The sequence below is a fragment of the Echinops telfairi genome, unplaced genomic scaffold, assembly GCF_000313985.2.
Source record: "Echinops telfairi isolate 266 unplaced genomic scaffold, ASM31398v2 ScPeMD7_60;HRSCAF=208, whole genome shotgun sequence".
Lineage (NCBI taxonomy): Eukaryota > Metazoa > Chordata > Mammalia > Afrosoricida > Tenrecidae > Echinops > Echinops telfairi.
The window spans coordinates 31272310-31295884 of NW_022103958.1; the positions used below are offsets into that span (position 1 = coordinate 31272310).

Sequence of the window (23575 nt, forward strand, 5' to 3'; positions counted from 1 at the left end):
GGGTTCCTAGTAGTTTATTCATTTTCCCATTCTGATAAACCATAAGCACATCTAACAACCAACCAAAGCTGCTGAGAAAATTAGTATCACTTAACTAAATTGGTATGAATGCCAAACAAGGGCAAAAAGCATACTGATTCTTTAAATTGCCTATGTAGTAAGATCTTAGAAGAAACTTTATTTGCTGACCTTCTGAAATATTTTTTAAACTCTCAAATTAGGTTACAGAAAAATGAACACCCTTGTGTCCTTTTTTTAAAAAAGTTTCATTGGCATATAATTCACACACTGTATAGTTCAATGGTTCAGATATGCAAAAACGAGTTCTTGTAGCCATTATTAGGTCCCCATTACCCATCGGCCTCCCATGCCATCACCTGAAGAACCACTCTAATTACTGTCTCTAGGGATTTACCTATCCTGATTTTTTTTTAAGTCTTTATCTTGGATTTTTATATAAAGCCACTAGGATAGTTTGACTTCATGTATCCACAGTCTAAAAATGTCAGTATTTTTGGCGTAATAATTCCAGAGTAGTCTGGAGAATTCTATTGTGGTAGTTACATAATCTCGTCAACATGAGGATATTAAGGGCGAAGGGGTGGAGTCTAGCCTGTCAATCAGGTCACAGCCTAGTAATTCCTCCATGTGGTTGTGACCTTTTCATGAGGATTCTGGGAACTTCCTCTCTTTCCTCCCTGGAGGTGGGATGCACTCTCTCTGCTTCACCTTCCTGTTGACAAGCCATATGGAGCCATGTTGATGGAAACCAGAGCCCTGGACATATCTCCACCATTATTGGATCCACAAGACTTTGTACCCACCAGCCTGTGATCTTCCTGCATTCTGCATCATTGCATGTGACTATATGAGTCTCTTAAGAGTGATTTATTAACTAATATCAGACTTATGGACTTGATGTGGAATGGGCTGGGATGTTTTCTTAATATAAAATTACTCTTTGATTATAAAACCCTCTCTTACACAAACATGACTGTCTGGATTTGTTTCTCTGGTCAACCCAGACTAACATATCTATCTTAAAGGAATATAAAATACATTTTTTTCATATACAAAACACATTACTGGTGAGTAATTTCTAAGAGTGCAAAGTAAGTAACCACCTAAATCTCTAATAATTGGGGAATGGCTGCATAAATTAGACAAGAGCCAATCAGTGGAAATCAATGAAGTCCATTAAAATTAGTTTTAAAAATCAAAACAACACACATGGTAACAGCTAAGCCAACAAAATAGGATATAATATTCTCTCTATAATAGGAGACCAACTTCATACAAAATATAAAAGGCAGGGAGACCAATGAAATTCATTTACATTTTAAGAGTCATTGTTTGAAAATAGTGGCATTGCGAGTGATTTTTCCATTGTTATCTTTTCTCTTCTCTGTGATTTGTTTCAATGTTTATGCAGTAAATGCATTGCTTTTATCATGGGCTGTGGAGATAGAGACAAAAGACGAAAACATAAACACAAAACGGCTGAAGGACCCACCTACTCCCCTATTCCATGTCCAGCCAATGGTTGCCTGCCACATGGGTCTGATGTGTAGTTTAAATATGTGCATCGCTGTTTTTCAACTTCTTTCTCTGCACACTGTCCCACTGACCATCAAGACTGGAAAAATGAGGGTTCCTACTGTAGGCAATCTTTTCATTATGGGGCTCAAATGATCACCTCAACAGCAGGGCACTTGAGCCATATGTTCCTTTGGAAAAGCCCCGGAACAGAAACAAATAATTTCCTCCCTAGAGGTCAAGCCCAAGTGTACTTCTCCAGAGCCCGTCCAGGGGTAACCATGAGTAGGAGGGAAGCTCCAAAGTTCCTTTAGAAACAACTCAACAAAGACGAAGGTTAGTGTGAGCCAGTAAACTCGCTCCACCCCCACTATCATTCTGAGATGACATGACAAAAGCATGTCGAAGGCCTACTGACATTGGGTACGGCTTTCAATAGAAAGATGACTTTGAAGTTATCCATGGATAATTTTTCTAACCTAAGGATGTCACGTTTCTAACCTAAACACTCCCTCTACCTACAGAAGGTCACACTGTCTAATGAAAAGACTATTAGCTCTATGATGGGACAGATCTAGTTTTTGTTTGTTTTTTAACATTTTATTAGGGGCTCATACAACTGTTATCACAATCCATACACACATCAATTGTGTAAAGCGCATTTGTACATCGTTTCTCAAAACATTTTCTCTCCATTGAAACCCCCGACATTAGGTCCTCATTTTCCCCTCCCTCCCCACTCCCCCCTCCCGCATAAGCCCTTGATAGTTTATAAATGGGTATTTTGTCATATCTTGCCCTGTCCGACGTCTCCCTTCATCCACTTTTCGGTTGTCTGTCCCCCAGGGAGGAGGTCACGCACAGTTCCATGTAATCGGTTCCCTCCTTCCTACCCATTCTCCCTTTACCCTCCCTGTTTCGCCACTCACACCACTGGTCCTATAGGGCTCATCCGTCCCGGATTCCCTGTATTTCCAGTTCCCATCTATACCAGTGTACCTCCTCTGGTCTAGCCAGTCCTGCGAGATAGAATTCGAGTCATGGTAGTGGGAGGGGGAGGAAACGTTTAGGAGCTAGAGGAAAGTTGTATTTCTCATCATCGCTACATCACACCCTGACTGGCTCATCTCCTCCCCGAGACCCCTCTGCAAGGGGGGGACAGATCTAGTTTTATGACTCACCTCTGTCACTCACCAGCCTGATGAGCTTGAGAAGTGAACTTCCCCAAACATAAAACCCACATCCTATAGAACTCAATGACTTAATAATATCCAACCATAGGCTATCATGAATATTTCATTACTAACAGACTTAAAGTGCTTAGCATACTAGAATGTACCAAGCATTACTCTGCTTGTCTTAACTTGATTTCACATTTCATTCATAATTGGGCAGGGGGGTATTTTTAAATTCATTCCAAAATGGGCAGGGTAACTATCTGATGTGAATTAAATATTGTATTTTAACTGATCCATATGCCAAAATTTCTAGCAGAGGGCATTCAATAATAGGAGAATCTCATCATGATACCAACTAGTCAAAATACAGAATTTGGCCTTTAATTTGATCATTCAAAAGGAAGGGCAGCAAAGCATGTGAGAAGTGCTGGGGTGATTCAAATGGTTCATGAGCTTGACCACTTATGAAAAGGTAGACAGTTCAATTCCCTCTAGAGGTGCCTCAGAAAAAAACGCTGGCCATCCACTTCTGCAAAGTCAGCCATTGGAAACTGCTTCGACACTTGGAGAGTTACCATGTATTGAAGCTACTTGTCAGCAACCGGATTTTTAAAGCACACGGAGCTTTAGAATCATAACGTTGCATGTCAGCACCACCTGTGTTGGGCTGGGTTGACTAGAGAAACAAATCTAGTGACGCTCATGTATGGGTAAGAAAAAGTTTTATACCAAGAAGTAATTATGTATTGAGACGACATCTCAGGCCAGTCCAGCTCAAGTCCATAGATCTAATAGTAGTCCATAAATCCCTCTTCAGATTCATGCAGCCACATGATGCAGAATGCAGGAATATCCTAGGCTAGTGGGTATAAGGTCTTGTGGATCTAATGGTGGTGGACGCATCTCCAGGGCTCTGGCAGCAATCTGGATCATCCAGCAGGAAGGTGAAGGTGAGGAGGAGGGCAGGTTCCCAAGACCCTCCTTATGAGAAGGCCATGCCCAAAAGGAGTCACCATCAGGCAGTGACCTGATTGACAGGCTAAACTACACCCCTACACTTTTATATAATCTTTAAGTTGACATGAAATTACATAACTACCTGAAATAGTTAGAGTTTATTGTGCCAACCTGGCCAATAAACACATGTGGGATTAATTGAAGGGCGGAGAGATAAATGGCTCTGTGAGTCTCACGTTTCATTTCTCAGGTTTCTTGCTTTGTGATGGTCGGACCAGGGCACAGCTGCTTTAGCCAGTTCCCTGCTTCAGCTGGCAAGGCTCACTTGCTACAAGACATCCCTGAGGAGAAGCCACATGGACCTACCCGGATGCAGCCCTGGGTGCTGGAGCAGCCGTGTGGAGACCCCTGCCAGTGCTGAGATGCTTACACGTTCACCGATTCTGCTTTCCTCCTGCAGTCGGCATCGATGTCTGTGTCTCATGAGATGGAGGAAGACTTTGTGGATTGGTGTTGGACATAAAAGTTAATGTTGGACTTGTGGGCTTGAGCAGCACGGGGTTGGGATGTTTTCTTGATGTGCACTTACTCCTTATATAAAACTCTCTCTTATACATATGAGTGTCTGTGGATTTGTTTCTCTAATGTACCCAGACTAACACACTACCACTTATCAATGGTTTGACTCTGACCAAGTAATTTATTCTCTCTGAACACCATCTAAGGCAGAAAAATCACCATGTAGGGTTGAAGTGAGAATTAAAGGGAAAGGAAAATACCTATGTAGTGTGTTGGCCACATCACAGGTGACTAAACCATCACAGCTCTTCCCATACATGAAATATTATACCACCCCCTGGTCCTCCGCTTCATCAATATCAATTCACAGTGGCCAGAGAAGCACAGGAACAAAGATCAACCCTGACCCACAGAGGGTCACTCTGGCTCTCAGTTAGCACTTACGTCGGCAGACCTTACAGCACTGGCCAGCAATGTGCACAGGGAGAGAGTCCGGGGAGCAATTGAGAGGAGGGCAGGACATCCTTCTGCATTCCACGGTGCCACTCTGAGGAAGGAAGGACAAGAAAGGGGACCTCAGAAATGCCCTCTGACTGCCTCCTCCGAGGAGCAGGCTCACGTCTCATCCCAGAAGCCTCGTCTGGAGAATAGAAACTGTGTGAGGAATGTCTGTCCATGCCGGAACCACAAATAAAGCTTTTTTTCCAGCCCGAGTGAACCTTTGCCACCTCAATTACTTTTCTGATCTACATCACTGGCTTCATCCCACCTGCCCAGGCAGGCTAAGTAGATTAGGCAGAAAACAGAAAGCCCATTTTTACAAGAACATAAATAACACTTTTTACAGACCCTGTCAATCACTGTGAAGCGCTAACAATCCATTCTGCTATTTTCCTGGACAAACAATGGCATTCTTCAGATATTTATCAAATAATTTCAAGTGGACAGGGTTTGCATACTAATTTGGGGGATTCTGGCAATTCTCTGAAACCGAGGAAGGCTTATATGAATGATGGCCAATCTGGGAAGAGTCTTTCAATTCTCTGTACCCTAAAAAAATATGAAAACCCTTTTCAAGAAGGTCTTTTAAAGAGTATTCAAAGGAACAAAAGTTCTGAATGAAGCTAATTGCTAAACTGTTTAGAAAAATCAAAGGAGTCCTGCTGTTTGCATATCATAATGAATGCAAAGTCACTAAATCGTACATGTGAAAAACATTTGTTTAAATATCTAAATTCCTTCCTCACTCTGTAGTTTAATCTCCAATATCTGAACAATAAATTGCTTCATAATGTTAGAACAAAAAAGAAGTTTACCCTCAGTGGGAAGAAGAGTTCCATAGTCAAGCACTGATATAAGAACTGGCAGGATTTCTTAAATGGGGTTCTAGTGCCACCAGAGTTCAGTGCTCAGCTGCTACTGAATGACGGGCAGGTCAAGCCCACCAGCTGCCCTGAGGGGGACAGAAGTGGCACGTTGTTTCCTAAAGATTACAGCCTGGGAAACCCGATGGGGTAGTTGCCCTCCATCCTGTGGCCTCCCTATAAGCTGGGATCGCCTTGATGACTATGGATGTCCAGATTGCTCCTCAGTGCTGCTGAGTGAAAGAAAGCCAAGACCTCTTAGAGTTAAAGTGACACAGCGAGAACCAGGATTACATACAAAGGAGTGGCCCTGACTCCCTACAATGACTTTTCTTCCACTGAGTCACAAAAAGGCTTACTTTGCACGTGCAGTTCCTGCAGTGGTCACCGTCCACCCAGGAGTCTTGGTCCCGATAGAGCAGTCCGCTCATCTGGCAGGTCTTCTCGCAATGACAGTTTTCCAATTGACTCAGTCTTGTCTCTGCATAATTTAACTGCAAACAAGAATTACTGAGTGCAATTTCTGTAATTCAATTGCAGCATCTTAATAAAGCTAATAGCAACAAGGGAAAGGGGAAGGAAAAAAAATAAAAACCAGGCAGGAGGAAGAAGAAAATGCTCACAACAACTCCCAACTCAGGGATTCTTAGCAGGATCTTTAAAATAAAATAAAAAGCACAAGGTGGAATCATTCTAAATGGAAGACATATTGGCTTCCATGGTCTAATGAACAACAAATGAGACATTAAACTGCATTGCAGGGACCTCACGGGCGTTCATAAACATGTGTACTTTCAGCTCAAGCCCACATGGAAACACTTGTAATGAATATGTGCTCAAGGACCCATTACAATGTTTACCGGATATCTAATCAGGGATGAAGGGTAGGGGGGGACAGGGGAATGTGAGGATAGGGGGAAAAACACTTCCATTTATCTCCCACCATCATCTCCCTGTTGTTCACACACTAAAGAGTGTCATGATTTACAAGGTAAGAAGTAATTGTTTCCTCGCATAAAAACCTCTGAAGCTAGAGCTGGCGAAATGCAAAGCCATGTGAGGATCTAGTTTCTCCCCCAGGTCAGGATCCCCGCCAAAGAGAATGCCCCAGGCATCTTCCTCAGCGCACCTGAAAGCAAAGTGCACCAAACGCTGTGGGGCAGGTTAGGGTTTTGTCAAAGCACCTTTTCATTTCTCTGCTACCTGACAGAGTCCTGGTGGGGAAGTGGGTTAGTTATTGAGCTGCTGACCGTAAAGGTCAGCCATTCAAACCCACCAGCCACCCCTAGGGAGAAAGATGAGGCTGTTGGCTCCTGGAAAGATAGGTAGTCCCAGCAACCTACAGAGTTACATGAGTAAGAATCTGCTTAATGGAAAGCAGTCTGGTGTTTGCTTTAGTAATTGCTGCCACTAATAATCACAGACCATCAGGAGGAATGCTCAAGCTTGAATAGTCTCACAAGTAACTGCATCAAGTGATGATCCAAACACAGCTGGCTAACTCCATTATCTCCCACATCCGGGTTAGTTCCAAATGTTGGCAATGTCTTTCTTGCTTTGGACTATGAAATCACTCTCCCCTTTTCCCACTAAACCTAGTGTTGTCTGCAACCCGTTCCGAACAAGTCTGATCTGCCTTCAAAACTTTGAGGACGTCTTGCCTTCATTCCACCATCTACTTGGTCTACTCTCGATCAAAATCCAGACCAGCAGGCTCCTTTCTGCTCCTCATGACATGGTTCCTGATGACTGCCCATGACACCTATTCAATTGACCTTGAAAACTGCCAGGAGAAACCTGAGCATAACATGACCTTTCTGCTGTCAAACTCATACGGAATATTTCAACCCAGTACTCCTAGGACCCCTTTCTCCTCCTTAACTGGAGCTCACCTAATTGAAAAGCAAATACCATTTCCTCAAAGTCCATCCAGGTCTTTACCCCCTTCAATCAAATGCACATCTCCATGTTTTATGTAATTTCTGCGAGAGCAATTGGATCTTTGACCCAACGAAGACTATTTCAGGCTAATGATGTAGGCATTTTATCCTTTCCAAGTTTGGGGATTTCCCAAGAAAACTTTTGGGCTATACCTGCCTTTTGTGCATGATGCTGACGGGCAGAGGAACCAGCAAATAGGATCCTAGATAAGCTACATGCATAATTAAGGCTCCAAAAAATTAAGAATTGGTTATGTTCAAAGGTTTAGCTTCCCATCACTCCTTCTCCTAATAAATAATCTAAAAATCCAGAATTTCATTGAAAACTCAAGGCACAGAATTTTCAGCATGTCTGATTAACAAGCATGGCTGGTCATTAAGGGGAACCCTGGTGGCACAGGGGTTATCCAGCCACCTGCCTGGTCTGCAATTTGAAACTGCCAGCTGCTCCGGGACCGGAAAGACAAGGCTGTCTCTTCCTGTAAAGCAGTAAAGTCTCGGAAACCGCAGGTGCAATGCCACCCTGTAGTACAGGAGCAGTCTCAACTTGGTGGCAGTGAGTTTGGTTTTGTCAGTTGTTCTGGTCCGTTTGTTTTGCAGTGGTGATCACTAAGTTCTTTGGGATGTCTTGGTAAAGCACATGGAGGCCAAATGACACAAATCTCATACAGCGAGAACAATTTTAGAAAGATAATGTATGCGTTATCTTTATTTCACTCCTGTGCTGTTGTTAGCTACTGTCAAGATGGCTTTTTAAAAAATAATCATTTTTGGGTGGGCTCTTACAGCTCTTATCACGATCCATCCATCCATCCTTTGTGTCAAGCTCATTTGTACATGTTACTTACCATCAACACTTTCACAACATTTTCTACTTGAGTCCTTAGTATCAGCTCATGTCCCCCCTCCCCCACTGTCCTTCCCTCCCTTATGAACCCTTGATAATTTATTTAAAAAATTTGTTTCATAACTTACACCAACCACTATCTCCCTTCACCCACTTTTCTGTTGTTCATCCCCCTGGGAGGTGGTTATATGTCAATCATTGTGATCGGTTCCCCCTTTCTCCTCCCACCTTTCCCTTCCCCTCCTGGTATCGCTGCTCTCATCACTGGTCCTGAGGGGCTTATCTGTCCTGGATTCCCCGTGTTGTGAGCTCTTATCTGTACCAGTGTACATGCTCGGGTCTAGCCAGATTTGTAAGGTAGAATTGGGATCATGATAGTGGGTGGTGGGGGTGGGGGAAGCATTAAAGAACTATAGAAAAGTTATGTTTCATCGACGTTATACTGCACCCTGACTGGCTTGTCTCTGCCTTGTGACCCTTCTGTGAGGGGATGTCCAATTGCCTACAGATGGGCTTTGGATCTCTACTCCATGCTCCCCCTCATTCACATCGATATGATTTTTTATTGTGGGTCTTTGATGCCTGATACCTGATCCCATCGACACCTCATGATCACACAGGCTGATGTGCTTCTTCCATGAGGGCTTGGTTGCTTCTCAGCTAGATGGCTGCTTGTTTATCTTCAAGCCTTTAAGACCCCAGACACTATTATCTTTTGATAGCTGGGCACCATCAGCTTTCTTCACCACATTTGCTTATGCACCCGCTTTGTCTTCAGTGATCATGTCAGTAAGGTGAGCACCACAGAATGCAGGGTTATTAGAACAAAGTGTTCTTGCATTGAGGGAGTACTTCAGTAGAGGTTCAATGTCCATCTACTACCTCAATACTAAACTTATAAATATATGCACATAGATCTATTTCCCCATCATCATAAATATATTGACATATGTACATGTCTGTACAATGAGGGAATTGGGACAAACCTGAGAACTTTGACTCAGGCAATACATAGGCTATCGGAAATAGGGAAGGACACAAACACAGAGGAGGCACAAATTGACAAGTGGAATCTACTGAAGATAAAACACCTGTGTATATCAAAAGAATTCACCAAGAGAGTAATAAGAGAGCCCACAGACTGGGAAAACATCTTTAGCAATGACACATCAGGCAAAGGCCTTATTATTAAAATCTACAATACTATGCTAGCTTACAATAAGAAAAAAACTAATTGCCCACTGAGGAGGTGGGCAAAGGACCTGAACAAAAGTTTCACAAGGGCAGAAATCTGAATGACCAATAAACATATGAGAAAATGTTCCCGATCATGAGCCATTAGAGAAATGCAAATTAAAACAACTATGAGATACCATCTAACACCCTCAAAGATAGCCCAATTCAAAAAATCAGAAAGTAACAAGTGTTGGAGGAGCTGTGGTGAGATAGGAACTCTTGTCCACTGCTGGTGGACCAGTAGGTCTGTACAGCCATTATGGAAATCGATTTGGCAATTTCTAAAACAGATAGAAATTGAGCTATCATACAGCCCAGCAATCCCCCTATGGGGCATATATCCAGAAAAGGCAAGAAACAAACCATGGCCAGACATCTGTGCTCCAGTGTTCATTGCGGCACAGTTCACAATCACAAGGAGTTGGAAACAACCCAAATTTCCACCAACAGACAAATGGATTAAAAAAGTGTGGTACTTGGTCAGTGTTAGACATTAAAAAATAACAATAATTTATAAATTATCAAGGGCTCATGAAGGAGGGGGGGTGAGGAAGGGAGGGGTACAAAAAACAAAGAGCTGCTACCAAGGGCTCAAGTAGAAAGAAAATGATTTGAAAATGATGATAGCAACAAATGTACAAATGTGCTTGACACAATGGATGGATACATGGATTGTGATAAGAGTTGTATGAGCCCCCAATAAAACGATTTTAAAAATTGTGGTACGTACACACATACAATGGAGTACTATGCATCCCTAAAAAGCAGTGATAAATACATGAAACACATCACTGCATGAGAAGAATTGGTGGAAATTATGCTAAGCTAAGTAAGCCAAACACAAAAAGACAAGTAAAACATGAGTTTGCTGAGGTAAGCTTAAAAAGAAAAAGGGATGTATGGGAAAAACTTCTGTAAGCATATATTCCTGCGGTGAGGTCCAGGTACTAGGGCAGGGGCCAGACCCAATCCAGGGATACATATGGCAGCCAACTAAAAAGGAGGGGGGGGAAAGAAAGAAAGAGAGAGAGAGAGGGGGAGAGAGAGAGAGAGAGAGCAAGCAAGCAAGAGAGAAAGAAAAGGGGGGGAGATATGGGTAGCAGGGGAACAGGGTACTAACCCACCCAAGGGGAGGGAGAGAGGGACCAGACATCAAGCAGGTGTGCCGAGATGTGAATGCAACATACCTGTACGAAGCAGCAAACCAACAGAGAGGTCTGCGGGGCAGGTCCCAATCCCAACTACGAGTACACAACACCCCCCACCCCAAGAAGAATACACTTCAGTGGACAGCACTGAAGCTACAGCTTGGAGAGGGGGGCACGTGTGATCAGAGCACACAGGAGCAAACTCAGAAGGAAGGGGAGAGAAAGAGAGAGAGAAACACATCCTGGCCCACCAAGCCCCGAGGATGATATTCCTGCTCAGAGCACACAGAGGATCATAGGGCCCCCCCCCCCCACCACGGGACCTGACATCCCTCACTGACCCACAGCGCTATGGAGGACAACAGTGGAGACAGAGTGTGGGAATGGCACCCGCTCTGACCCCACCACACGAGCGAAACTCTAAGGGTGTGCAACAGCAGTAAGGAGAGCAAAGCAGCGACGTCCCCCAGGAATCCCCAAAACAGACTTTAAGGCTAGGACATGGCACCCCATCAGACTTGACTGGGAAACATAAAGGTCAACTGACAGACCTGGAACTATTTCTAGGCTTTTCTTTTTTGTTGTTTTTTTGGCTTCCTTTGTTTTGTTTTGCTTTGTCTTGTTTTTGTGATTATTGTCTCTGCATGTCTATCTAGATAAGATAGGCATGATAAACAATCCGGAGAGAAAACAACAGGACCAATGGTTCTGGGGGGACAGGAGAGAGGGGGAGGTGGGGGAAAAAGAAAGGGGGAGCCAACAAACCCAGGGTCAAGGGGAAACAGGTGATCTAAAATTGATGGCAAGGAGGGTGTAGGATGCCCGGTGGGCCTTGATCAAGTGCAATGTAGCCGAGAGGAAAGACTGAAAGCTGAATGAAGGTCAAATGTGATAGTGGGACAAGAGGAAAGTAAAATTAGAGGAAAGAACTAGGAGGCAAAGGACATGTATAGGGGTCTAAATACGAGATGGCTTCTCACATATGGAAACGCCATGTACAAAGAAACAAAATGCTGTACAGTTCTGCACCAACCCAATGATTGGTTGCAGATCAGGCAGTTGTGATCCATAGTTTTCATTGGCTGATTTTGGAAGTGGAAGCTCTGTTGAAACCAGTTGTGCATCAGTATGCAATCCTCCAGACAGGGGTAGTTGCGATTGGCATCCACTGGTCACGAAGTGAACCCAGGTCTGCCACCTCAGTGAGAATTCTACCAATGAAACCCTACTGCCTCCAGACTTGACTCCTTTCTCACCCCTCACCTCTAAGTAAGAAAGCGATGAAGGTTTCTCTCAGATGGTGCAAACGACTTGAACTTGACCTACTTCCCGCCTAGAAGTGACGCAGAATGGAGCTGAGTAAAGCGGAAACGTGCCTGCTTTACTCAAACGTAGGGAACAGTTCTCGGGTCTGCCACTCTAAGAAGGTAACTATCTGAAGACAAAATGATTCAAATGGCAATTCTCTATCCAATTTTCCAGAAAATCCAGGCCCTTGCCTAAGGGTAAGACTGGCAATTTCTAATACTGTCCAACAGAGGTGAGTTATGCTCACCTACAAAACTCACTGGCAAAGCAAGCCTCAGTTTTATGATAATGCTCGTTGTTTTCAGGACTGGCTTTGCTTTCCTCCTCCCCTCTGCTTATATGTTTACTTTACGTTGTCTTTTCTGCCCACAGTGAAGTGCCCTAATCTCCGTAATAACAAGAGTGCCTCAAAGGCACACAAAAGCAAAAGGGGTATTCAGGCAAAAAGCTAATTTTCAAAGGTACTTAATATGTAAACTTGTCTTCCTCCCTGCCCTTCAAATCCTCTAATAACAAGAAAGAAGAAAAACAGTTTTAAATGAAAAAATGAATCATCTTTTCCATCATTGGTATTAGCATGCTAGATTTATAGAAATACGTTTTTGAAAGCTATTTGTACACCACCTACCATTTTCTCCAAGAATGCCGGCAGATCCAAAATAGATAATCAAATCTACATCTCTAGTCTGTCTCACCCTTGCTCATGCATTTACATGTACAACCATGGACCCAAACATTTATTTTTAACTCTACATATTCAAAGACAGACAGACAGCTGAATGCTTTTTCACAGTAAGAGGTCAATGAATAGATCTTACTACAACAGTCAAGTGGCAATTGCTTTTTTTCCTTTTGAAATACTATTTATTTGACAGTCACACTATGTGGAAGTAGTGGGAGGGGGAACTTCAATTGTGTTAGTAAACCTTTAAGCTTAATTGAAAAATCACTACCGAGCTCCTCAAAACAATGAAAGTCTTAAAATTAAATATGTTACAAGCTGAAAGGCCATGTAAGTGTTGCTGTATGTGCATAAGTAGGTATATCAAAGATTTAAATAGAGATTAGCAAGAAATTCCCAGTGTCTATCTCTCTTCTTCCTAAACTTGGAGACTGAATGAGACTACAGCGTGAGTGGGATGGAAGAGCAGTGCAGAGCCTGGACTGATCAAAATGTGTCAGGTCCATCAAGTGGGTGGTCCCCAGAATGCCAAGACTAGTAGCATAACTTCCAGAGAAAGTCAGAATATTGGTGGACTCGGGCAGGTCATTAAGGGAGGTGGTAGATGACAATCAAAGGGTTATTCCTTTAACCCTCTGCTTTCCCTGCCTTAAAGTAGTACAGTTCCTAGAGAGTATGATAGCTAAAGTATGATAGCTAAGTATGAATGTCAAATAAATAGTATTTCAAAAGGAAAAAAAGCAATTGCCACTTGACTGTTGTAGTAAGATCTATTCATTGACCTCTTACTGTGAAAAAGCATTCAGCTGTCTGTCTGACTGTCTTTGAATATGTAGAGTTAAAAATAAATGTTTGGGCCCATGGTTGTACATGTAAATGCATGAGCAAGGGTGAGACAGACTAGAGATGTAGATTTGATTATCTATTTGGCTACCAATCTTAGGATTCGTTAACTTGTGCTGCCTGTAAACCAACTATCTTCATACCTGCCAATCCTAGATTTTTTAAGGCTCTATAGGCCATGAACTAGCAGTGTTTGACCCCTGAATCTTGGGGTTATGTGCCCTTCTGGGTATGCGAACCACGAGAAGCCTCCCTCCAGTCTGATATGGACCCATAGACTTGGGACTTGCCAGCCTCTACAACTGCATGAGCTATTTCTTTGAAATAAATCTCCTTTTCTCTCTGTATTTAAGCTTCACTAATTTTGCTTCCCTAGAGAACCCAGCCAGAAGAATAAACAAATCTGCCTGGGAAGAAGCACAGCCGAAATGTTCCTTTGACTCGAATGGTAAGACTTTGTCTCTGTACTTTGGACATGCATCAGGAAAGACCACCGGCAGGAAAAGAACATCGTGCTTGGTAGAGAGTCAGCGGAAAAGAAGATCAGCAAGGAGAGGGACTGACACAGGGGCTGCAGCAACGGGCTCAGGCACAACAGTTGTGAGGACCATGCCAGATCAGCCTGGTTTTGTTCTGTTGTACACAAGATGAGTCAAAACCAACTTGATGGCACCTAATAACAACAACAGAGAACCCAGCATAAGACAGAGGGCTTTGATCTAACCTGAGCCTATTTTGGAAAGCATACTTCCTCCTTGATCTGTTCTATGTCAGAAAAGAAGAGAGAATAGTCATTGAGCCTTGAAAGGAAAAAAGGAGTGGTTACCCTCTTAGGCGATAGACCCTTGGGCTCTCTGGTATGTGCATCTGTTTGGTTTGATTTGACTGTGGTTACCAACACCTGTCTAGCTTAACCTTGAGCTTGCTCTCTGATAGGGCTCAATGGATTTCACTCTGACCCAACTATGAAGACTTGCTGCTGCTTTCCAAGAACTACTGGACCCTAGTGCAAGACCTAGACTCTCAAGCAACTTAGTTTCTGCAAGGACCTGTGATGTCAAGACTCTTTGGTAAGCTGTTCATTTTCTTAGGAAGCATCTTCCCTTTATAGTTACCCATATTTTCCTCTAAGTTGACCACAATAGCCACCACTTACTAAGTGTCCAACAGGAGTCATGAACCAAACCAGACATGTCATTTACCTACTCTCATGGAATCTTCACAAAACAGAAATAATTATCACCATTCCAGGCTGGGTTAAGGCTACAAACATTGAAGGCAATAAGAAAAAGGAGGCTCAAGCCTGTCTAATTTGAAGAACTATCTCCATTGTTGTTGCTCTCAGGTGCCAGGCTGTCAGTTCTGATTCAGTGACCTTGCGTACAACAAAACCAAAATACGGCTGGTCTTCCAGCAGCCTCAGAATCACTGTTATTTTTGAGCCCATTGTTGCAGCCACTGGTCTTCCTCTGTTTGCTGCCCTTCTCTAGGGACTGGTCTTTCCTGATTAACATGGCCAAAGTACTCATCATCCTTGCTTCTAGGGAGCATTCTGGATGTACTTCTTCCAAGACGGATCTGTTGTTCATTTGGCATCCCATGGTACTGTACTTTCAATATTCTTCACTAGCACCCTAATTGAAATGCATCAATTCTTCTTCCGTATTCTTTATCAACTATCCAAATTTCACATGCAAATGAGGCCACTGAAAATATCATGACTTGGTTCAGGTGCACTTTAGTCCACAGAGTAACATCCTTGCTTTTCTGCACTTTTCTGCACTTCATGTGCAGCATATTTACCCAATGCAATGTGTGGTTTGCTCTCTTGACTACTGCTTCATAAGCACTAATTGTGAATCCAAGCAAGATGAAATCATTGACATCACTCTTTTCTCTACTTATCATGATGTTACCTATTGGCCCAGCTATGAGGATTTTAGTTCTCTTTACATTGAGTTGCAATCCATAGTGAAGGCTACAATCATTGGTCTTCATCAGTAAGGGCTTCAAGCTCTCCCTACTTTCAGAAAACAAGGTTGGATCATCTGCATATTACAAGTTGTTAATAAGTCTTCCTCCAAATCTGAAGCCGAAATCTTCATATAATCTAGCTTGTCTGGTTATTTCCTCAGCATACAGATTGAATATAGCATGCGGACACAACCCTGACACATCTTTCCTGATTTTGAACTATGCAATATTCACTTGTTCTGGTCACTCAACTGCCTCTTCATCCAGCTACAGGTTTCACATGGGCACAATAAAGGATTCTTCAATTTGCATTTCTCGCAATACGATCCATAGTTTGTTATGATCCACACAGTTGAATGTCTTTTCATAGGAAATGAAACACAAATAAACATCTTTCTAATGTTCCCTGCTTTCAATCAAAATCCATCTGACATCAGCAATGATATCCCTTGCTCCAGATCCCTTTCTGAATCTGGCCTGAACCTCTGGCAACTCCCTGTCATGGTACAACTGCAACCACTGTTGGATGATCTTCAGCCAAAATTCGCTTGCATATGATGTTAACAATATTGTTTTATGATATGAGCACTCTGTTGTGTCACCTTTTCTTTGGAATGGGTACAAACATAGATCTCTTCAAGACAGCCAGGTAGTTGTCTTGCAAAATTTTGGCACAATGGATGGATGTATGGATTGTGATAAGTGTTGTATGAGCCCCCAATAAAATGATTAAATTAAAAAAATGTTTGGCATAGATGAGTGAGTGCTTCCAGTGCTTCCTCTGCTTATGGAACATTTCAATTAGTCTTCCATCCATTGCTGGAGCTTTGGTTTTAGTAAATACCATTCGTGCAGTTTGGACGTCTTCCTTCAGTATCATTGGTTCTTGCTCCTATGCTACTTCATGAAATGACTGAATGCTGACTAGTTCTTTGGGATACAGGGGCACTATGCACCGTTTCCATCTTTTTTTGGTGCTTTCTGCATTGTTCAATATTTTGCCCATACAACCTTTTAATATTGAAACTCGAAGTGTGAATTTTTCTTTAGTGCTTCCAGCTTAAGATATGCCAAGTGTGTTCCTTGGGGTTTTCTAATGCTAGGTGTTTCAATATCACATTTTACTTTGTCTTCTCCAGCTGCCCTTTGCAATTTTCTGTGCAGCTCTTCTACATCATCCTTTCTTCCATTTACCTTCCCTTGACTCTATGATTAATAGCAAGTCTCAGACTCTCTCCTGACACCCATTGACCTTTTCTTTCTTTCCTTTCATTTTAATGAGCTTTTTATGCTTTCTTCCTAAATGAAGTTCTTGATGTCCTCTCATGCCTCTTCAGATCTTCGTCATTAGTGTTCAGTGCATCAAATCTATTCTTGAGATAGTCTTAAAATTAAGGTGGGCATATGTAAGGTTGTACAGTGGCACCACTGGACTTGGAATTCCCTTCAGCTTCAATCTGAATGTACATATGAGCAATTGATCGTCTGTGCCACAGTCAGCCCCTGGCCTGGTCTTAGCTGCTAACATTGAGTGTCTCCATTGTCTCCGCCTACACATGTGATCAATTAGATGTCTGTGTATTCTATCTGGTGAAGTCCACCTGCATAGTTGTATTTGTTGAGTCCGATCTCTATGAAGTCTATATTTATCTATTTTAGTCATAGCTTCTGGTCAACTCAAACCAAACTTACCAAATGTAGCAAACCCAACAGCTAAATGTTGTCACACAAGACTCCTTTACTGATAACAATACGTACAAGGATGAAAATAATGTTCTAACACTGATTGTGGTGGTGATTGTACAACTCCTCCAGATATGATTGATTACTAAATGGTGCGATATGTGGATTATGTGCCAATAAAACTATCGGGGAGCTAAAGATTCATTGAATAGGGTCAAAGCCTAGTCTGAGGGCAGCAATGGTACAGTGGTGGAATGCTCAGCACCCATGTGGCAGTTACCAGTTCAATTCCCACCCTGTGCACCTCACACAGAGCTACAACCTGTCATTGGAGGCTTCTATGAGGCTGTGATGCTGGACAGGTTTTCGGGACATTTCCAGACTAAAATGGACTTGGAAGCAAGGCCTAGCAATCTACTTCTGAAAACCAGCCAGTGAAAACCATATGGATGACAAATATCTCATCCCCAACCAATCATAGAGATGCCATAGGACCAGGCAGCATACTGTGCACGGGATTATCATGAGTAAACAAAAATTTAATGACAGCAGAGCCTGGCTGAGATTAATTTGATACTACAGAATTTCTGTTGCACCTCAATATCCTGTTTACCTTCCAGCTTGCCTCACATGCACCTGCCCAGAGATATCTTCCAAGGAAAATGTCGTTTATCTCCAGACTCCTCCTCTGCTCAAAGAGTGATTTACACTTCCTCGTCCACCAATAAAGCTGATGAGATACTGTGAAAGCAATGTGGGAATTGTGCCCGATCTGATCCCACCACACTGATGCAAAACACGAAGGGTGTGCAGCAGAACAGCAAGGGGAACAGAGCAAGGGAGTCCCAAGGGAATACCAAAAATAGACTTTGGGGCCAGGGCATGTCACCCCATCAGACTCGACTGGAAAACACTCCTAAATGTCAACAAACAGACCTTGAACTATTTAGAGGCACTTTTTTTTGGGTCTTTTTTTGTTGTTGTTGTTGTTGCTGTTGTCATTTTGTTTTCTTTTGTCACTTGTTTTGCTCTGTCTAGTTTTTTTGTGCATATTATTATCTCTGCAGGTCTATCTAGATAAGGTAAGCTGGATAAACAATCTGGAGGAGAAAACAACGGGACTGATGGTTCTGGGGGGACATGGGAGAGGGGAAGGTGGGGGAAAGGAAGTGGTGTTAATCAACCCAGGGACAAGGGAACAACAAGTGATCCAAAATCAGTGGCAAGGAGAGTGTGAGAGGCCTGGTAGGGATTCATCAAGGGCAATGTAACCGAGAGGAATTACTGAAACCCAAATGAAGGCTGAGCATGATAGTAGGACAAGAGGAAATAAACAAAAATGGAGGAAAGAACTAGGAGGCAAAGGGCATTGATAGAGGTCTAAATATAGGCATGTACATATGTAAATATATTTATATATTTGCATATGATGATGGGGAAATAGATCTATGTGCATATATTGAATATTAAGGTATCAGATGGACATTGGGCCTCCACTCAGGTACTCCCTCAATGCAAGAACACTTTTTTCTAATAACCTGGCATTCCATGATGCTCACCTTCCCCACACGATCACTGAAGACAAATGTGTGCATAAGCGAAGGTGGTGAAGAGAGCTCTTGGTGCTCAGCTGTCAAAAGATATAGCGTCTGGGGTCTTAAAGGGTTGAAGGTAAACAAGCGGCCATCTAGCTCAGAAGCAGTGAAGCCCACATGGAAGAAGCACACTAGCCTGTGTGATCATGAGGTGTCAATAGGATCAGGTGTCAGGCATCAAAAAACAAAAAATCATATCATTGTGAATGGGGGGGAGTGCAGATTGGGGACCCAAAGCCCATCTGTAGGCAACTGGATATCCCCTTACCAAAGGGTTGCGGGAAAGAGATGAGCCAGTCAGGGTCAGTGTAACAATGATGAAACATACATCTTTCCTCTAGTTCTTAATTGCTTCCTCCCTGCCACTATCATGATCCCAATTCTGCCTTACAAATCCAGCTAGACCAGAACATGTACACTGGTACAGATGGGAACTGGAAACACAGGGAACCCAGGACAGATGATCCCTTCAGGACCAGTGGTGAGAGTAACAATACCAGGAGGGTGGAGGGAAGGTGGGGTAGAAAGGGGGAACCAATTACAAGGATCTACATGTAACCTCTTCCCTAGGAGAAAGACAACAGAAAAGTGGGGGAAGGGAGACATCGGACAGTGTAAGATATGACAAAATAATAATAATTTATAAATTATCAGGGGCTCATGAGGGAAGTGGGAGTGAGCAGGGAGGGTAAAAAATGAGGAGCTGATACTAAGAGCTCAAGTAGAAAGCAAATGTTTGAGAATAATGAGGGCAACAAATGTACAAATGTGTTTGACACACAATGGATCTATGTGTGGATTGTGATGAGTTGTGTGAGCCCCCAATAAAATGATGTTTTTAATTAAATTTTTAAAAAGAAGAAATACTGTGAAAGACTTCACCAAAAGAAACAACTAAGATGCTGGATAAAATAAGTAAATAAAACCTCTTAGGGCCATCTCTGATCTGACAGAAAAGGAGGAGAGCTGCAAAAGTCTAGACAAAGTGACTGTGGAGACCCTGGGGGCCTCAAAATGTGGAGCCCTGCGCCTCCCTCCTGATGGCTGCCCAGGGTCCCGGAAGAGGAAGTAAAGGAAAGGTCTGTCTGCTAAAGACGGGAGGGCGTCAAGAAAACCCCTGCATATACAGGGAAATCCAAGCGGGCAGCACCCACAGTTGAAGAGTAAATAGAAGGGAAATAATATTTATGCAAGGTGCAGAGAGAAAACCTTCCTGCTTTGACCTTCACGCTTGCTGCAGGGGGGGCGGGGGGGGGGGGTGTATTTTCCCTTAACAATTCCCACAGAATCTTTCTTGAGAATTCACAAGGCCTACCTTAGTTTTGCAGTGGATGCAGTCTGAAAGCCTTAGAGTAAGTAATGTACTATACCGTAGTCCTGGAAGTACCGGTAGAAGGGGCCACAATGCCAGCCAGGACTCAATGATTTCCACAGATTTCCAAGGAAAATAGGGAGCTCCCAGTCACAACAGTGAGGAAAGAAGCCTTGAGCCCTGGCTCGCGCCTCAGGAAGCCACCATCAGCTCTGTGGTCACATGCTCCAGTCGCCTCGGAAATGATCAAAGAGGCATTTTTCCTTCTTTCTGAATTAAGCATTCTCCTTGCTCCCATCTCCAGCCTCCTGCTGGTGCCACCTACCTTCCCTTAGCCATGGACCACTCTGTCTTGTGTGTGTTCTCTCTCTCTTGCTCGCTCTTTCTCTCCAAGTTACATCACCTACCTGTACTGTGAGTGACTAGGGCACACCTAGTTCACAGACTTGTTGTGGGGATTAAAAGGACAGCGAGTACCAAAAGAGCTAAGTCAGGGACAGTGATTGCTCAATAAGTATTATCCAGGATGAAAGAGGGACTGTCTAGCTTCTAGATCAGAGGCTGACAAACTGGCCTTTGGGCTAAACCCAGGCCACCCCACCTATTTCTGTATGGCCTATGAGCTAAAAATGAACTTTATACTTCTCAAAAGTTACATGTTAAACGTTTATACAAGTACTTAAGTGGCCTAAGTCTTTGTCTCTTGAGCAGCAAAACCTCGAATTTGCTAGGTGTTCTTTTTATAGGCCCCAAAAAAAAGGGCTGCCAATCCTCATTTGAAATGATTGTAGACATGAGGTGAAAGAGGAAGTACTCCTTTCTTCAACGATGATTCCATTCACGAGTTGAGTTGGGAGAAACAGACTTATGCATCTTCCCCAGGGCCAGAGGCTGGGTTTAGAAGGTGGATGAAACCATTTTCTACGTGCTATTGTCCACAATTAAATACCTCTGCCTCTCAAATGCCCATTAAACATAATGATGCTTGGTGGGCACAGCTCAGTACGGTTCCTGGAGAATGTGTGCCTGCAAAAGGGAACAATGACATGCCCTGCAAGGAGGGACGAACGATGAAGGAAGGGCCGGCCGTCCTCCTCAAAGCTGGGGGAGGGAGACCTACAATCACCTGGGAGTAAGGGGTAGGCTCCTTATCCGAAAATTCTAGTCACGAGTTAAAAGAATTGAATCAACAGAACTGAGACCTAGCTGCTCCGGACGACGCAAAAAGAATGCCTCTTCATGGCACAGGCTGCGAAAGCGAGTCACTGCTGGTGCCTCCCACTTCGGAAGCACAAGAGCTGGGCTGCGGGTCTCCAGGCCCAACCTCCGGCTTACAGAAGTGCTCCATCTCTCCCTCCCAGAGGCTGGGGGGCTTGGGTTGACTGAAAACATCTTTTGAAACAGACGTACCTTCAAGGGTACACGCTATATGTTCAGAAGTACAGCCCTACTTGCCAAACACGTACCTGCCTACCGATTTTTTTTCCAAGAGCCACGGCTGATGGCAGAAAGCAGGGAGCAGTGGTAGCCGCAGGTACAATAGATTGAATGTATCATTTTCGCTGTTATTAAAATTCTCCCTTTCACGGAGTATAATGTCTCTTAGGCCCAACCTAATCCTTTCTTCGCCTGAGGCCAGAACTCACATACAGGACTGATTGGTATCATAACCAGCGCAGCCACGTTTTCCATTTTATTTCCTGACTTTCACGACAAGGCTCGGGCCTTGGTATTATGGCTCTAAACATTTTGAATATTTATTAGAACTAATTGTTTACATTTCTGACCCCCCCAAAACACACTCAATATGAATGTCTCTGGAATAAATGCCCGGTCTTGTCCATCACTGCCTCCTTGGTCTCTATTAACAAAACCAAGCCAAACCCACAGCCATCGAATTCATTCCAACTCCCAGGGGCCTGACCGAACAAAGTAGAACAGACCCCTCAGGTTTCTGAGCCTGTAAATCTTTATGGAAGATGGGTGCCTGGTTGTTCTCCCACAGAGCAGCTGATGGGTTTGAAACGCTGACCTTTCCATTCAGCATTTGAACTTAAATTCTGCTAACAGAAAGCTAGGAGGAGAGTGAAAGCCCAAAATCAATTTGCAGAGTCCCCTCGTAGATGGAGCCTCCCTTAAATCCCTTTTGGTCATTAACCAAGAACGTAGATCATCGTGTGTTCATACAGAGCACATTGAAAAGTGGATTGCCTCCACCCCTCTCCAGCCAGGCCAAGGAGGGTCAGTCTCTCTTAGGGGCTTTCCTGAAATTGGCTTTGAGAACTGTACTGGGGGAGGCCAAGTCATGAGTCATGCCCTAACTGCCTCGGTCAGAAGGCCCTGTCCCAATCTCGTAAGCTCTTCTAACATAAGGTACACGCTCCAATCATGGACCTGTCCCGCTTCTGTGGTCCCACCTGTAACTGTGATGCATTGCCACCTGTCACTAAACTGTGAGTTTCCTTGCTCCGTCCCTTAACTAGTGTCCTAACGGTGAATCTTCAGACACCATGATTGCCTCCTGCTAATGTAATAGTCTCACACATCCAGATGATGCGGCTTTGGCTTTGTCCCTTTTAAGACTTAATAAATGGCCTCCTTAAATGATATTTGATATTGGGGTCTCTTTCATACCTTAAAACAGGACAGTGCGTAACTCAATGCACCAAGCAAATAGAATGCAGGGCTCCCTAGCAAATCGAAGATGCTTACTTAGTGGACGGGAAAGAGGAATAAAAGATGCCATATGATAAAACTAAAGGTCAGCTCTGTCATTAACACCAAGGTCAGCCCTAAAATAAATCATCCCTTAGAAATATGATATAATGTCTCCCTTTGACAGTAACCTGTTCCTAAGCATTGTAATTGTGCCCCTTCTGATTATTGCCAATTATTCTTACATCCAAAATACATTAGCTTATAAGCAGCAGTAGCTCTGACCATATATCTTCTAAGAATGGTACTGCTTTAAAAGCCAGGGGACAAATCCTTTCCACTCCCAGGGAATGAGAATCTACAGTGATACATACTGCCTCTTGTTTCGAAACATTTTTCAAGAAAACGTTTTGATACAGCCTAATGGTATCAAAGACGTGAATGATTATGTTTACTCGATATAGTCCTATTTCAAGTAAGAATAAACCATTTTCGTAGTAAAATATTGCACAAGCCAAGGCTAAAAATGTTTCTCTTACAGTATCTCACTCTCAATTCCAAATAGGACAGAGGAGAAAAGGAAACAGCACAAGTGCTATTCGGATACCTACTTTTGCAGTCATCTTGGCCAAAAGCTCCTGTAAATCCATGATTCCTTGCACCAGGCTTAAGAAGTCACTGCAGGTGGGGCAAGCTCAATAAAGAAAAATGGAAAATGTGTATTGATAGTGTTTCCAGTTGGCACAGTTTTTAAAAAACATGATTGGTCTTTGGGGTTGGTTTTTTTGGTTTTGCTAT

General features: G+C 43.2%; 1 protein-coding gene across 2 annotated transcripts in view; it reads right to left on the reverse strand.

Moving 5' to 3' along the window:
• NELL1 (neural EGFL like 1) overlaps positions 1-23575 on the reverse strand; it is a 1001735-nt gene that overhangs the window by 736680 nt on the left and 241480 nt on the right. For both annotated transcript variants that reach the window (XM_004711602.2, XM_004711601.2), the window contains exons 7-9: positions 23389-23471; positions 5914-6048; positions 4635-4737 (exon numbers count right to left, since the gene is read on the reverse strand). In XM_004711602.2, the coding sequence (XP_004711659.2) occupies positions 4635-4737; positions 5914-6048; positions 23389-23471 (321 nt within the window). The remainder of the gene's footprint in view (positions 1-4634; positions 4738-5913; positions 6049-23388; positions 23472-23575) is intronic.